The sequence below is a fragment of the Stigmatopora nigra genome, chromosome 2 (genome assembly GCF_051989575.1).
Source record: "Stigmatopora nigra isolate UIUO_SnigA chromosome 2, RoL_Snig_1.1, whole genome shotgun sequence".
Classification (NCBI taxonomy): domain Eukaryota; kingdom Metazoa; phylum Chordata; class Actinopteri; order Syngnathiformes; family Syngnathidae; genus Stigmatopora; species Stigmatopora nigra.
In genome coordinates this window covers 18,208,969-18,225,542 of record NC_135509.1, presented here as the reverse complement: position 1 = coordinate 18,225,542, position 16,574 = coordinate 18,208,969, and the positions used below count along the sequence as shown (strand labels likewise).

Genomic DNA, 16,574 nt, shown 5'->3' with positions numbered 1-16,574 from the left:
TTGATCAATTTCTACTAAAACATAAAAAAGTAACACAGTCACAATTAAGATATTTCTGGATATCTTATGCCGGAACAATACCAGGTAACGGGACTTTAATCTACCTGGTTCATGACTTTCAAACATAAAGTCATGTTGTACAGTGTTCCCCCGCTACTTCGCGCTTCAGCTATCGCAGACTCAGAGCTTCGCAGATTTTTTTTTAGAAAAAAAAAATTAAAAATATTAAGTTAAAATTATAAATTACATCATTTTACAAGAGGTGGAAACAAAATATTCAATAAGAATTAGTAATTGCATCAAAGAAATGGTCAATGACATGGTGAGAGTTCAGGAATCGCATTGATGACGTCATGGCTGTTTACAGGCGCATCTTCACCGCCCAAAAAAAAACAATGTTCACAACTCCCAATAACAATGTTTCTTACATGCAAAAAAACTGCAGAAGATCCTCCATACGGACTACTATGATGTTTTTGCTTGGTGGTGCTTTTGTGCCTGTGTTAGACGTTTCTTTAAGCATTTTTGAAGGGGCACCCCTACTTCGCGGAAATGCACTTATTGCGGGGGGTCCCGGTCCCCATTAACCGCGATAATTGAGAGAACACTGTAGTATGTTATAATTATTCCATTGGAGAAATCAAATCAATATTCAGGGTGGCTTGGTGAGAAAGGGGCTAGCACATGTGCCTTACAGTTCTGGGGTCATGGGTTCGATCCCAGGTGGGTCTGCGTGGAGTTTGTACGATTTTGCCGGGTTTGCATGGATTTTCTCTGGGTACTCCGGTTTCCTTCGATGCATTCTAGATGGTTGAAAACTCTATATTGCCCCCAGGTGTCAGCGTGAATGGTTGTCCATCTCCTTGTTCCCAGCAATTGGCTGGCCACCAGCTCACGGTGTCCCAAGGCTGGTGCCAAAATTAAGCTGGAATAGGCTTTATTGCTATTCTTATTTTCTTACAAACCAGATTGAGTTTTTGGTTGGAAATTTCCATTTAAATACACCATCGTCCTGGTGTGTATAATAAACTTTTGGAAAAAGTATACTCAAACAATTGGAAAACAATACTTACTTGAGTATCACACAACCACTCCCAGTTGGTGGCGCTGTCCATAAAACCTGAATCCTAGTGCGTCTGCGAGGTGTGCTCTCCGTCACTGCGGGGGGACAGTTGGTCATGAACTGTGTGTCCTCCTCATCAATGAGCTGACAAACATAGGAAAAACATGCATCATTTTACATGCAGCAATGTTTTTATCTGCTTAATGAATTTGATCTCTTGCCTACCCTGATTTGGCAATCTTGTGTTTATATCTTCCATTTTAGATTAAGTCTCAGAATATCTTTTAGGTTTATCAACTTGTAAATTAAATCAGAGTGGATCATTTTTAAAATCAGTTTACTAGAGCAAAAGTTGTTTAGGAGTACAGTCTAATAGTTTGTTAGGTCAGTTGTGAAGCCCAGTCCATTGTATCAAATTTTAGCAGATTAGAACATTAGTGTCTCTTGTACATCAATGCATGACTCTCTGGGCCCCCTGGACGAGGGGGTCAGCGGCGACTCTCCAGGGCCCCTGCAGAGGGGGTCGGCAGCACCTCGAGCAGCAAGGGTAAGGTGCCCAAATACTTTTCTAAGATTCGGGTGTCTGTCAAGGACAGGGGGGCTTGGCCATCACTTAAAGGGCCAACGCGGATGCCCGCCGGACTGGCCACTCCCACTCCTCTCAAAATACCGGTGCGAGCTTCCGCCGGATCGGCCACTCCAACACCTTGTGACTGGCCGGCACGGACGCCCGCCGGACCGGCCACTCCCTCGTCTCATCTCAGGCTGGCGCGGATGCCCGCCGGACCGTTCACTTCCCCTGTTCGTCGCAGAGTAAACGCTATTTTGCTGCTGGTTTCATAGCTTGGACGGGCGAGGTCGAGCGAGGAGCTTGGACGGGTGATATCGAGCGAGGAGCTTGGACGGGCGAGGTCGAGCGAGGAGCTTGGTCGGGTGATATCGAGCGAGGAGCTTGGACGGGCGAGGTTGAGCGAGGAGCATGGACAGGCTTGGTGTATCGAAGTCCGAATTGGCTGAGGGAATCACAGTCCGAGTCCGAATCTCCAGCCCACAAATCAATTAGCATCCTCTAACACAGAAAAATCAGAGTCCAAACCGAGATAGCTGAGGCGTTCAACCGGGGTTGATGGAGGCTGGGGATTCTCCCTCCATTGAGAAAAAGAGTAGGTGGAAATCGAAACCAGATAACTCGGGCGATGAACAAGGGGCATCGGAATTAGGGTATTCTCTCTTAGTTCTCTTAGTGCTAGTAGCCCAGCGCGGCGGAGTGAGCGATGGGGCAGGTTATCAGTGACGATTGAGCTGGCTGGCGTCGGTAGCTTCCCGCTGGATCCATGTGGTCAGATCGGACCAGGAAAGAACAAGTCGGATCGCGGAGCAAGGTAGCGTGGCTGCACGGCAATGGAATCAACGCAGACGATCCGACAATGACATTAAACTCAGTGGTGTTTAAATACACAACTCAAAGACTAATTACGAATGACACGCAGCTACGTGAACACAACGGCAGCACAGGAGGGACAAACGAGAGTGGGAAAAGTTGCAGCAGGCTGCTCCTGACAGAATTAACATGTTTATTGTATAGTTTTCAGTGAAGCTAAGAGAGTAGCTGGCAGTCAAATATGAACAATGAAAGAGGTCATTTTAAAGTCACCCATTATCAACATTGTAGAGGTTTCGGTCATAATCCCTACGGTGAGTAGTCGAAGGCTTCAAGGTTTACTACAAACTAACACACAAACATTCACACATAACCTCTGACATTATTGCTACATTTTCCAAGTCACATTCCACCCAAATGTCTTCAAAAGACTTAAGGAGTATTATGTCACTGAAAGCTTTCTCTCCTTTGTCAGTTTCCTTCTTTGGCAATTCAAAAAACACCCACACACTCAAAGCCATCATCTGTAACACAAAGACATCCACATGCAAATTCACAAATGCGCAATTTGTATACAGCAAAAAGGAAACACATACCCGGGAAAACATACATGGTGGTCCTGGATTTCAATGTTGACCTCCCCCTGTCTCTCTCTCTATTCGAGCCATTGCTTTGGTTTGTGTCACTTAGCTTGAATCTGTGTCAGTCAAAAGTCGCTACAAACAAGGGGCTAAAAGGCATTCAAGAGAAACAAAGCAAGCTTAGGAGTGTGAAAAAGGACATGGAAGAGTTGCAGGCAGCAGGGAAATGCAAAACAAGAACAAAAAAAAACTGAAGTTCTCAGAAAGAGTAAAATGTGAAACAAATACAAAAAAATATATGTATGTATTTTTTATTTCAGACTTCTGTGCTGTTCATGGGAAATTTGATTCTCACATCAATATTATCAAGGTTATATTGTTCATATGTTATTTCTTTAAGCTTCGAAGGCACAATGTATTTTTTATACAAAAATTCACAAGTATTGCAACATTTCACAACTAACAAGCAAGTGCATTGTGTTGAAGGAAGAGCGCTGTGTCTTCCTTCTCGGGTTCGATTAATTCCGGATGTGCAAGATATTGATTGTCCAAATACAGGCTGGCACAGGTAGACCACAGGCAAGGCTGTCGTTCACAAATGTGCTCAATATTCTGTAATAAAAGCTTCGAAGTCACTGTTCATTGCCTCCCAGCCTGTATTTGGACAACCAACATCTTCCACATCCGAAATTAATCGAACCCGAGAAGGAAGACATAGCGCTCTTCCTTCAACATTTGGTGCATTGGCCCGGGAACTGCAAGAGCTGCAGCAATGGAAAGATGTTGCTTTAAGCAAGTGAAGTATGTATCTGCTTCTGTGGTCCAACAAAGAGTTTTGGAAAGGTTTTGCATACCCTGAGCATTAACCATCTGGCGGCATGGATGGGTGAGTTCAGTAAAATCGGGAACACAATGTCTGGAGTAGTTGCAAAGGCCAAGAAAATTCTGCATGGATTTGATATTTGTTGGTTTGGATGATGGAGGATATCATCTTTGTGAGAGGGCGACATCCCAGTGCCGTGGCGCGAAATCAGGCAACCGAAAAAGGAAACTTGTGGTCCTGCAATCTGAAGTTTGGATTTGGAAAACTTCAAACCAACAAAGACCAAGTGGCTTCAAGGCAACATGTTTCAGATGGAGCAGCCAGCAAGGGGTCATCCACAAATTGCACCAGGAGAACACCAGGAAGCAGTACAAGTGGAGAGACCAACTGGCGGAAACTCTCGTTGTAGAGTCCAGGTGAAAGTACAAAGCCTTGAGGCAGAAGATTGTAGGAATAACTTACACTATTCCAAGTAAAAGAGAACCACAGGATGGAGAGGTATGCAAAAGAAAGCATTAGCCAAGTAAATGCAACTGAAATGAGTGTGGGCAGATTTGAGACAATGCTGAGTGGGGATTCGGACAGGTAAAGTGAGAGTCACAACGGCCGCATTACTTGCACGCAGGTCATGAACCATGCGAAATTTTCCAGTGCCTTTCTTTTCAACGGGTAAAATGGGCGCCTTCAATTGTGTCCGAAATGCCAATCATCCCAGCCTCTTTTACAGAGAATTGGAGAACATACACTTGTCCTGGTTTCATTTGAAATGCAACATTATTTTGTTGGCGTGAAAGTGAGGGATAATCATTGAAAATAGTTTTTCTTTTCTCCATTATAGTATTTTGTTTTCTCATGCTGCTTTGAAAAATGCATTTCAATAAAATGTTATTTTTGTTGTTGTTGTAAAATATTGGGGCAGTTGCTGGAGACAGAGGATGAATAGTATCCCAGATGAGCCCCAAGAAAACCAGTCAGTAAACGTTTACACAGACCCAGCGTATGCACACATAACAACTCATGTAACTTTAAAAGAATGGCAATGAAATGATTCGCAAACTGCAACCGGTATACCCGTTAAACATCTAGATGGCATTCTCAAATTGCGAGATGCTTTATTGCTCACAACACAGATGGCAGTCATAAAGTGCAAAGGTCACTGTCGAATTAATGACTTTGTGTCGGCAGGAAATGAATCAGCAGATCGAATGGCAAACTAACTGTAGTGGGTCTGAATGTGGCAGTCCACTGAAGGTGCCGGTAGAAACAATAAGATTATGCCAACAAAAAGTAAGTCCACAAGAAAAGTGTGTGGATATCGAATGGGGGCCTCAAAGATGAGGATGGTCTATGGCGAAAAGAAGGTAAATGTATTCCATCTCAGACACAACTGAGAAATCTAATTTCTGAAGCCCATGGAACATGCTATGTAGGTGTGGATGAAACACATGGCATCCTTTCATGGGACAAATTGTTAAAAGTGAGCAACAGTATGCCTACAACAAAACCACCGCAGGGGGTACAGAATCCAGACGTGGATGCTCCTGGCCAGGTGATTTCACTGACATGATTAAAAATGTTTCAGGTAACCGATATTTACTAGTCATAGTGGATTCCTTTTTGGGATGGGTAAAGCCTATCCCTGCAAAACTGAAACAACAAATATAGTGATAAAACATTTGGTTAATCATTGCAATCCAATGCATGGATTTCCTAGAAAATCAGATCAGACAATGGGACTCATTACAATCACCTGCGCACACACACATAATCATATAAAATATACATAAAATATCCATATATATATATATATATATATATATATATATATATATATATATATATATATATATATATATATATATATATATATATATATATATATATATATATATATATATATATATATATATATATATATATATATATATATATATATATATATATATATATATATATAATGTGTGGATATTTTTCAAATATATTTCCATCCTGTTGAGTTTGTGAACAAATGATAAAAGGATTCACACAGGATTTCTCACTCTTTCTGAATAAAGCACCCGTTGAATAATACCAGGAATCAAAGATTTAAGTGGTATGGGAGATGAATGAATGGAATCAAATGGTCTTTGCACACTATTGTCATAGAGGAGTGAGAGTAAATGGGAAACCACATTCAGTGAGAACACATTTGGTAAAGCCCTATGAGGCAACTCTCTCTCTCTGCTGTCGAAAGTCTGTCAAATGAAATCAGTTGCCCGAAATACTTATGCATAACATATGCAACCAGGTTATTAGAAAAACTATGCCGATACTGTAAGCGGTGTTCAACAGGAAATAATCAGGCTGTATCCAAACATGAAAATAAATTTAAATTAATTGATATTCAAATCCAAGCTAGCTTGCCAAACTTTCTTGTGCTGGTTTGTTGTCAGGTACCTATGTGTGACAGACTAAACCTCAGACAGAAAAAAGATTCTTTTTGAGAAAGAAATGGGGGAGGTGTGAGAGATTGGCAAAGGAGCGTTTGTTTTCATTGCAGAGGCTGGCATGTTTGTGTGTGTCCATGGTTTTCCTATCTCAATCTCCCCCTCTCAGTCTCTCGCTCCCTGTTGAGACGGTAAACAGAGGCTTCAGAGCGCCTGCACAAGCAAATTCAGACCTTGTTCAAACACTATCACAAACACACATGAATGCTCACCAACACACACGAAGCAGCAAAGCTCGAGGGGGGCAAATTCAGGATAGAACATATAGCCAAGATCCCAAGAGAAAACATAAGAATGATACAATGTGTAAGGATGTGCACTCATGTTGTTAAGTGTAAACAGAATGCTAGGGGTTGGAACTGAAAAATAGAGAAAATAATTGAAATTACACTTTTTGAGTAAAACCATAGGGAAAGATGGAAGTTTGAAATGCCACGTCAACACTTAATGATGAGCTGACTTTTAAAAGTAACAAAGTCTTGATGAAGACCTGGAGGACTGGCATTTTGCCTTGAGCTGTCCATCAATCAAAGCCCGGCTTTTCATGCAAAAGTCCAAGAACAGTTATTCACCAGTATTGCAGACCTTTACACAAGCCATGAAATGATGCAACGACAAAAATTAGTTATCAGAAAGAAGTAACATTTTTCAGACTGACAAATTACAGCACAGAGCAGCGTGAGAGATTAATTGCTTTACTGTAATACCTTGAGATACAAGCTTAATGCGTTCCCGGGCCGAGCTCGTATGACAATTTACTGGTATCTTAAATAAACCTTTTGAACAAAATACAAATTAATTCATTTCCATGCTATGAAAAAACACCAACAACAGGATATTATAATGGAAAAAGCTTTTTAATGCTTCTAATTCACCATTTACTAACAGAGTAACCAATAACTATCTAGTGGTTATAATGTTCAATACAAAAATGAGACATTATTCAGTACAACGCGGAGTGCGCAGAGGGAAGAGAAAGAGACTTTTTGGTTGACAACCTGCTCATAACATAACAAAAACATAAATTCAACTTAAATTAATTTAGATTACGATACAGACACGTACAAATATGTTTTAATCTTACCTTAGACTAAACTTAACTCTAATTTTGTTATATTATTTTTTGCTTTTCTTCTTCCAGCTTGGGTTTATTCGCCTCGCTTCCACCTTCAGTTTTAGTCAGAGTTTTTAAAAGGAACCTATCTAGATATGTAGATATTAATATGTGCTTGCAACGGAGACAAACGCTCAGTATAACTGTTACCGAAGGACACTTCCCCCTGCAGCTGGCTCCGAGGACGTTTAATTGTTTTGGCCTATTCCGAGGACTATTGACCTGACATCTCACCCAGTCCCGGTGATGTATTTTGATGAACCTAACACCTAACACATGATTCTTCGCAATACCCTTAATTGCACCTGCTTGCTTTGGACTCATTTTTCCTTTAATTCTGCATTGACTAACACAAAATAAAAAAACACTCAAAATTGCAACATTCTTTAAACAAGGGAGATGTGGCAAGAACGACAGTGCATTGTTATCATAAGCAGGCTCTCGCGTCTCGGCCACCTGGCTGTCTCGTATGCTCGTACCTCAAGGCAAATATTTGCTCGGGATTTTACTCGTATCTCAAATTACATGTATGTTGGGGCACTCATATGTCGAGGTATGACTGTATTAATGTTTATTACAAAATACACTTTATCCTGATAAATTGGTGGGATTGTTTTCTGCATTTCTAAAAACTGAAAACTAAATGTAGACAGTGATGTCAGATACTTGTTGGGTACTTCAAGCCAGACCAGCGCAAGTCAAGTTCAACATGACTCCTTGGTATTGTCCTCTGGTTGACTTTTGCGTTTGGATTTTTTATATCTTTATGAAATTCTACCTTTTGTTGTATTTTTGTTCTGTTATTTTTTTTATATCTCTGAAACCTGGCACTTCAACAGGGTGTAATTCCAATTTCTACATCCGCTTCATGTAGACTGTGATTACCATATTTTCTCACATATTAATCACCTTCACGTAAAATTGCCATAAAAGAGTTTAATTTTACAATTTCTCTCATGTAAAATGTCCCCTGATTCACAATTTTTACCGCCTTATTCATGGTTTTGATAGGGAGTACAAGTGTGTTACTTTAAAGAGCAAATCTTAAAAAAATCATTGCACGTGGTATTTCTGAGTTACAGTTTGAATCGAAAGGATCATCTGCTGGATTGCACACTCCGAAAGGGTGTTGCCTGCACGTAGACAAATTCAAAAAGGTAGTCACGTGAGCAGTACAACCAGGAAGTGTGTTCGTAACAGTCTAGTTTGTCATTTCTAGGCAAGATAGCGATGCCCTGAGCGAACAATGGCAGGTACGAGAGAGTTTTTTCACGTGTTATGCAAGATACGTTTTTTTTTTTCTTGAATTTCATTCATAGATGTCTAAATATATTTTGTTTAGTGTTTTATCTATTAATCTTTTCTCTATTTTGAAATAAATGACCGTATCTACCGCATTGTCTTGTGGAATGGTGTTTTGTTTTTATCACCTTGCAGTTTCAAGCATGTCAAGTCTAATTTATGCGTATTCAATCTTTTTATTTTAAGCGACAAATAGAGCGTTTATGCAAGAAAATACAATAATTCATTTTGGAAATGAAAGCAATTAGTGAGCTATTAAGTATTGTTTATTAACAATTATCTTCCAAAATGGACAAGGCATACCAATTTAAAGAAGACCAGTATTCTTCTAATGAATATTTAATATTCACATCAATGCTGTATATCCCATTTATGCGTACACATAAAGAATCTGACCCATGCATGTTAAATTAAGCACTGAAAACAACAAGACTGTTACCTCGGCGGTAAAGGAAATGACCATAAATTATTCTTTGGAAATTCTTGATAATAGGAAAAAAGGAAGTTCTTGCATTGCGTTTCCAACCTATTTTTGTGCTTTTGGGTATTTACCAAGAAGATAATTATTTTCAGATCTCATTCAGATGTGATTATCTTTCTTATCAGTTCACTATCATTCCAACCCTGCAAACATCTGACGTAGCCGTGTCCTCAAAGCGCACTAAGTTCTGTTTAGTCTGTTTAGCTTACTACATAATTGCCTTGGATGCGGCATTTTATAATGATCGTTTGTTTATCCCCAGCTAAACCAAGACTCTTGATAATATGTGTTTGACAATATATCAAGTTTGCTCATCGCTCCCCTAATCCAAACATTTTACATCTTCTTCCCTGAGCAAAAATATGCTGACCTGGATAAATATGACCCATGTCCCTATGTAAGGCTGTCTGGGAAAAACACACAGACAGCCTACACATCTACTTGTGAACATTTACAACACACAGGTTGCCTCTCACCTGCCCCAAAAATAAAATTAACTCATGGTAAAAAGATTAGTTGTAGTAGCTTACTGTTATTTAGCATTGTTGAGTGATTTATATTACTAATAAATAAGTGAAAGACAGGGCATAAAAAATGATTGTTTTATTATTACAGTAATGCCTTGATATACGAGTGTCTCAACAAATTTTGGATCCGACGATCATTTCGAGCACATTTTTGCCCTGAAATACGGGACAAATTTGAAATAGGAGCATATAAGTAAGACCGTTCCTGATAAGGCTGTCGGGTGGCCGGGTATGCAAGATGCAGCTTATGAAAACAGCATCACTGTCTTTCTCGTACATTTTTTATGCATTGATCTGTGCAGAATTGCGTGAAAAAAGACATAGCAATATTATACGGACAAAATCACAAATGGCTTTTTCCTATATGACATTTAAAGTCCAATAAAGTGTACATATGGTGCAATATCGGCGTTCCTCTTCTCTATGCTATTACACTCTAAACCAGCAGATTCCAACAGTTCTTAAAGCTGACAATTATTCTTTCATGTTATAAAAATCAAAGACAACACATTTGATGCAAACTTCTAAAAAAAAACTATTCGCTTAAAATACCCTCACTAAGAAAAGTTGTACTGATCTTTATGAGAAAACTAATATTTTTGAACATTTTCCAGACTAATTATCAACAATAATTTCATAAGGTACAAAAAAATATATATATTTTTAGAACCATTGCAGTAAAGAACTCCATAAAATATAATCAGTTTTATCATGCCTACAAAAGTATGAGATGCACAATAGAAAATACCTGATGGGTAACTCCAATATGTATTCAACTTATTACAAAGCCAGTATGTCAACTTTCATTTTGCTCAAGCTCATCCCCCAGTTTGTCTATTCTCGGCCTCCCATAAGACTGAGGTGTTTGCTATGCACATCCACGTTGACTGTGGTAAGAAGGAGACAATAGAGCTGACGTGTTTGCATTTAGAAATGTTTCAAAAGTATTGGAGCGTGGGCAGCAAAGTGACAGAGTGGGTTTGTACCACTGCCTTTCAGTTTTGGGTCAGTTTTGCTATGCATTCACAAAATGGTTTCCACATTGGTTACTGCACCGCTTGAGGATTTTTTTTTACTACAAAGTAAACGCTCTCATATCTTGGTAACTTGGGTTCCAATCTGGCTGAAACTTTAAAATTAGGGTGGTTGTAGGTTTAGCATTGAGACTTGAGGATGGCTATAAATAATTTCCTGGCAGCCCGGTGCGAAGTGGTAAGAAGGGTGGCCTCACTGTTGTCGGATTGAGGGTTCAATCTCAGGTGAGTCCTCACTATGTGTTTTCATGATCTCTCTGGGCTTGCATGGGTTTTCTCCGGGTACTCCCACATCCCAAAAACATGCAAAATCGCCTAGTTGAAGTTGAAATTAGCCTTAGGTATGAGTAAATAGTTCTGGCTCTGCGATTGGCTGGGTACCAATTCAAGGTGTCCTCCGCCCTGTGCCCATAATTAGCCGGGATTGGCTCCAGCAACCCCCACGACCATTGAGAGAAAAAGCAGTACAGAAAATGAATGACTAACATGCCTGTTTAAAAACAATTTACCTTTAGTTCTATTATTTTTTAAACTTAGCTTCTCTTTCCAACAGCTGTCTGCCTCATAAAAAAAATGTCTTTTTTATGCACTGAAAAATCGTCAAAAGTACAGATGGCCACCTGTTAAACCTTGAATCTAATATGGATTATTTAGTAGTGGTGGATTAACAGAGATTTACCTGAAATAATTCAATACAGAGATGCGTTAAAAAACAACAATTTTTTGTTACTTTTTACTTTACTTTTTTTACGCATAGGATAGTTTAAGAGTGGACTTTCTCCGATTTTTGTGGTCATGTTCATTACGATCACGGGCAATTTAAATACAACCTCTGCTTCATATCCAATGATGCAGTAGTCAGCCGCCAAGGACAATCGCACGGTTGGTTAGGACTCCATTAAGTTGCATAAATAACCAGCAAGCATTGATTACAATAATTGTGACTCTTTTTTACACCACTTTGGACATGACAATACCTTCCCGAGTTGCCAGTGTTAAAATACTATGGTGTTATTAAACATAATGCTTTTGGGGTGTTTTTCAGCCAGGGAACCCAATCACAGGAGACTACTTCATGAAAAAAAATGCAATATATTAAGACTATCAACAACAACATCAGGCATTCTGCAGACAAAGTTGGCCTTGAGCCCCAGTGGACATTTCAGCCTTACAAGGTGAAGAAATGATTAGTAGACAAAAAGGTTTTGCAATCCTAGCCAGAGTACAAACTTCAACACTTCCTATTCTTTCTAACGAGCCGTTTGCATCTTCAGTGTAAGCATTTATACTTTCCGTTCTTGACATTTTATTCAGTCAGTACTGGTACTGCCAAAACTATAGGCTTTGGAGGTTTTTACTAATGTCATTAACAGTTGGTTTGGGACCTTCCTCACAGCTCTAAAGTGTTTTTTGCAGCTACTCCTTGATTTATTGATCCAATATCTTTTATTTGGTACAGTAGGGTTATATGCCCATACGATGTAAAGGTGATGAAAAAAATGATTCTCTCTGGCGACCCGTCATGGGACAAGCCAAAAGTGCAGCAGTAGTAATAGTAATAGGGTACATGCCCAATCTTTGTCCAAAAGCTTCAATTTCTTTTCCATACGCACATAAGATTGTTTATTTTGCACAGGCAGTAGGCAACAGTCAGTTTTTAAAGAAGCTACAAAGAAGAGGTCCCCAAACTATAGCAGTCAGGTAAACTTTTGGCCACTATGGCGCTTTGAACGACACCCAACCCAACCCACCATCACCACTTCAACTGGACCGCCGAAACCACAGGTGTCAAAGTGGCGGGCCAGGGGCCGAGTCTGGCCCACCACATCATTTTGTGCGGCCCAAAAAAGTAAATCAAGAGTGTCGACTTTCTGTTTTAGGATCAAATTAAAACGAAGAGTATGAATGTATATCAAATTTCCTGATTTTCCCCCTTTTAAATCAATAATTGTAATTTTTCAATATTTGTTTCTGTTTTTAGTTCAAAAATCATTTTAGAAGATCTAAAAATACATTTAAAAAAAAGTAAAATAATATTGTTATAGAGCTATAAAAAAACTGAATATTCAGGGCTTTTAATCCAGTTGTTTTAATCCATTTATAAAAAAAAATAAATCTAAATATTATATCTAAAATGGTCCAGCCCACATGAAACCGAGTTGACGTTAATGCGGCCTGCGAACCAACCCGAGTCTGACACCCTTGGCCTAAACTATGAGGATATTGTGTTTGGATTTTATGGCATAACCATGAGCTCATGCCCCTGCTATCTTGCTGACCGTGTGCTTTGTACCATGGCTGCCGACCATGTCTGCCACGACCTTTTTGGTATTTTTAACACCCCTTCTTAAACACGTCCCATTTGACTAATCATTTCAACCTGGGCCTTAGTGAACCTAATCACAGGATCATAATGCTCTGCTCAAGGGCTGTCATGGCACGAGAAGGTGCTGCTGATGTGTAATGACATGTCCTCAGTTTCACTCGACCCATTTGCATCATTAGAGGGTGAACATTTCTTAATATTCCTCCCTAAAAAAAAGAGGCTAGTGCAACAGTCCAAACTTTCTTTTTCCAAGTTGGGCGGCCAGTAGATAGCAACACACCAGAGATGTGTGTTCCTGTTTATGCTTCACAAGGAAGTATTTGTGGATGTATTTTCTTTCTCCGCAGCAGCAATGTTTCAGCTGGAGCTTTAGTGCTACTTATCAAAATCTCTGTGCCTTCTCAAACTCCCTTTATTTAACTCTCTGTCCAGTATAACTTACTCTCTATCATCATCTCCCACTCACACACTTCCTTTCCATCTTCCGCTAGAACTGATACTCTATTGCTTGTCTGGAAGAACACCAAGCTGCACCAAATACTCAACAACATTTTAGTTACTTCAGACAAGCAATTCTGCCTTTTGGCTTTCTTTCACAAAGTGTATCATATATTTTGGCCACACTCTGTCATACAAATTGCAAAGGATATCCTCCAAAATATCTCACCTGAAACCGACCAGTGTAGTCATCATCTGTAGTGCCCTCCTTCCCCTCCTTCAGTGCAATGAGGGTAAAACCTCTGAAATATGCAGGGCTGGTCGCCAAAAGGATCACTGTAGGGAGGACAGAGTGTATATTAACAGCTCAGTCGCACAGGGAAGGACAGAGGCGTTACATTCACACATCAGGGGCAATGATGCGGGATCAGATTGAGCGATACTGGGAGAAACCAAAGTTCTTGTCTTCATTCTCATGATAGGGAAGAGTTAATACTGTAAATAGAGATTTAGCATTTCACTATGGAAGGATAAGGATCCAAATGTAGACTCCTTTAGTAAAGGCAATCTTTTTTTATGTACATTTATTAGTGGTTGTTGTTGTTGTTACTCGCTATATAAGTATTATATATTGTACCTACATCATATCAAAACAGATACAAGGGAAATAAACAATCAAGAGCTTTGCAATCTAAAATCCTCCAAATTTCAAACAAGAATCACATCCTTCACTTTATTCTATTTAATTCTACTTTTCTACTAAAACGTTCAGGGTGTTAAATAGCCCCCTGCTCTCCCAACCCGGTGACCCTCATAAGTATATGCATTTCAGAAAAAAAGATAAATAAATGAAATGTAATCTAATGAAACACGACTGATTCTGTTTAGTTCCACTGCGTGTCAACTGCTAAGTGTTCAAACATCTTGGAGCAGGATGTTTTGAAGGCTGAATCCAAGTAGTCAGCATAATTGGAGACACGCATTTGACTGATCTTCTGTTCTGTGTGTGTGAGTGTGTGTGTGTGGTTGGGTGTGTGTTTGTGTGTGTGTGTGTGTGTGTGTGTGTGTGTGTGTGTGTGTGTGTGTGTGTGTGTGTGTGTGTGTGTGTGTGTGTGTGTGTGTGTGTGTGTGTGTGTGTGTGTGTGTGTGTGTGTGTGTGTGTGTGTGTGTGTGTGTGTGTGTGTGTGTGTGTGTGTGTGTGTGTGTGCGTGCGTGCGTGCGTGTGTGTGTGTGTGTGTTTCTCCATCCACTCGCCTGCCAAAAAGAGGTGAGGAAGTGAATATAGGTCAGGATTCAGAACACCTAATTTGACAGAATTTCTGTGTGACATTCAATAAAAATCCATTTTTCACTGCCAAATGTGAACAATATATTTTTAAATGAATCATATATTTTAGATCCCCCGGGTTCTGACCTTCCTGTGTGGAGTTTGTATGTTCGTCCCGTGCTTGCGTGGGTTTTCTCCAGATCCTCCATTTTTCTCCCACATGCCAAAAACATGCACAATACGCTGGTTGTACACTCTAAATTGCCCCTATGTGATTAGGCGTGAATGGTTGCCCGTCTTCTTGCGCCCTACGAATGGCTAGCCACCAACTCAGGGTGGCCCTCGCCTGGTGCCCGAAGTCAGCTGGGATACACTCCAGCACCCCCTGCTAGTCTCGTGTAAATGCGCGGTTCAGAAAAGGAATGAATGAATGAATGTATGTTGACTTCAGATGCAGATTAAACATGACAATTTTATCATCTCATCTAATTTTCTGAACTGATTTATCCTCATTTGGGTTTCAGGGGGTGCTGGAGCCAATCCCAGCTGTCTCTGCTAATCACAGGGCACAAGGAGGCAGACATCCATGCACACGCACAACCATACTTAGGAGCAATTTAGAGAGTCCAATCAGCCTACCGTGCAAGTTTTTGGAATTTGGATGGAAACTGGAGTACCCAGAGGAAACCCACGCAGGATTTGAACCGACCCGGATTCGAACCCAGGAACCCAGAGCTGTGAGGCCGACGTGCTAACCACTCGCTCCACCGGGCCACCGGAATAAATAATAATTACTTCTTTTTTTTTTAAACAGAAATATATGTAATGTCTGCTGGCCAAATATGTTAGGAAAAATCATAAAACACCTTTAGGTCAATGCACAACATACATTTAGAACAAAGACGAAGTGTTGGGTGCGAGATGTTACAAATAATTATTGTGATTTTAGGCAGAATTTGTTTATGTCTTTTGGCTGGCATAGGCTCCAACACCCCCCGCGACTCTTGTGAGAATAAGAACGAATATCTTTAGATCTCGTGAACTTACAAATGCACTTTAAGTAGGGTCAATGTTACTTGCGCTTCTTTGAACTTGAACACAGACAGTATGTAACTAAGCGCACCCCCGTTTTACCTCTGTAGGTGCTGCCCGGTTGGTAGGTTTCCGGGTCGCCTTCCATTCTGAGACGGAACTCATGGTACCCATCACGCCTGGTCCCGTGGGTCTGTGCCCGTAAGATCCTCCCGCAGTACCCGTCCGCTCTCCCTCCGGATGGTTCCTCCACAAAAGCGACCGCGTTGCACACAAAACCCGTCAGCACATAACACTGCAAAAGCAACAGCAAAAATGCCATCTTGATGCCTCCCACAGTTTGCTTTTTATCGAGGTAAGAAAACGTCGCAAGGCTCCTCTTTTTTCAGGAGAAGGGCGCCTCGACCACGCGGAGGAGCACCATTAACTGACAAGAAGGGAGCGCACACCCTCGTCTCCATGCCTCCGGGCAAAGGAAAGTCTTGACTTGAGCGAGTCTCCTCCCCGACAAACACGCACGAACACTGTCATTGCAGCTGTTTTCTTACAGCCTTTCCCCCCCTAAGATACGACATCGTATAAAATCAGGCCCGTAAAACTGCCTACTGTAGTTTTTAATGCATGTTCTAATATTCAACTTAAACCCCCTGTTATTTTTTTTTCTGAACCATTTTATCCTCACTAGGGTCGCACAGGGTGCTGGAGCCTAAATTGGTGGC

The 16,574-nt window shown here is 40.4% G+C and overlaps 1 protein-coding gene across 1 annotated transcript in view; it reads right to left on the bottom strand.

The window, feature by feature from the left end:
• The window catches only part of spon1b (spondin 1b), a 40,634-nt gene extending 24,279 nt beyond the window's left edge, over positions 1-16,355 (bottom strand). The window contains exons 1-3 of the mRNA XM_077710587.1: positions 15,958-16,355; positions 13,786-13,892; positions 1,074-1,207 (exon numbers count right to left, since the gene is read on the bottom strand). Coding sequence (XP_077566713.1) covers positions 1,074-1,207; positions 13,786-13,892; positions 15,958-16,177 — 461 coding nt within the window. The 5' untranslated portion in view covers positions 16,178-16,355. The remainder of the gene's footprint in view (positions 1-1,073; positions 1,208-13,785; positions 13,893-15,957) is intronic.
• Positions 16,356-16,574: the final 219 nt, after the last annotated feature.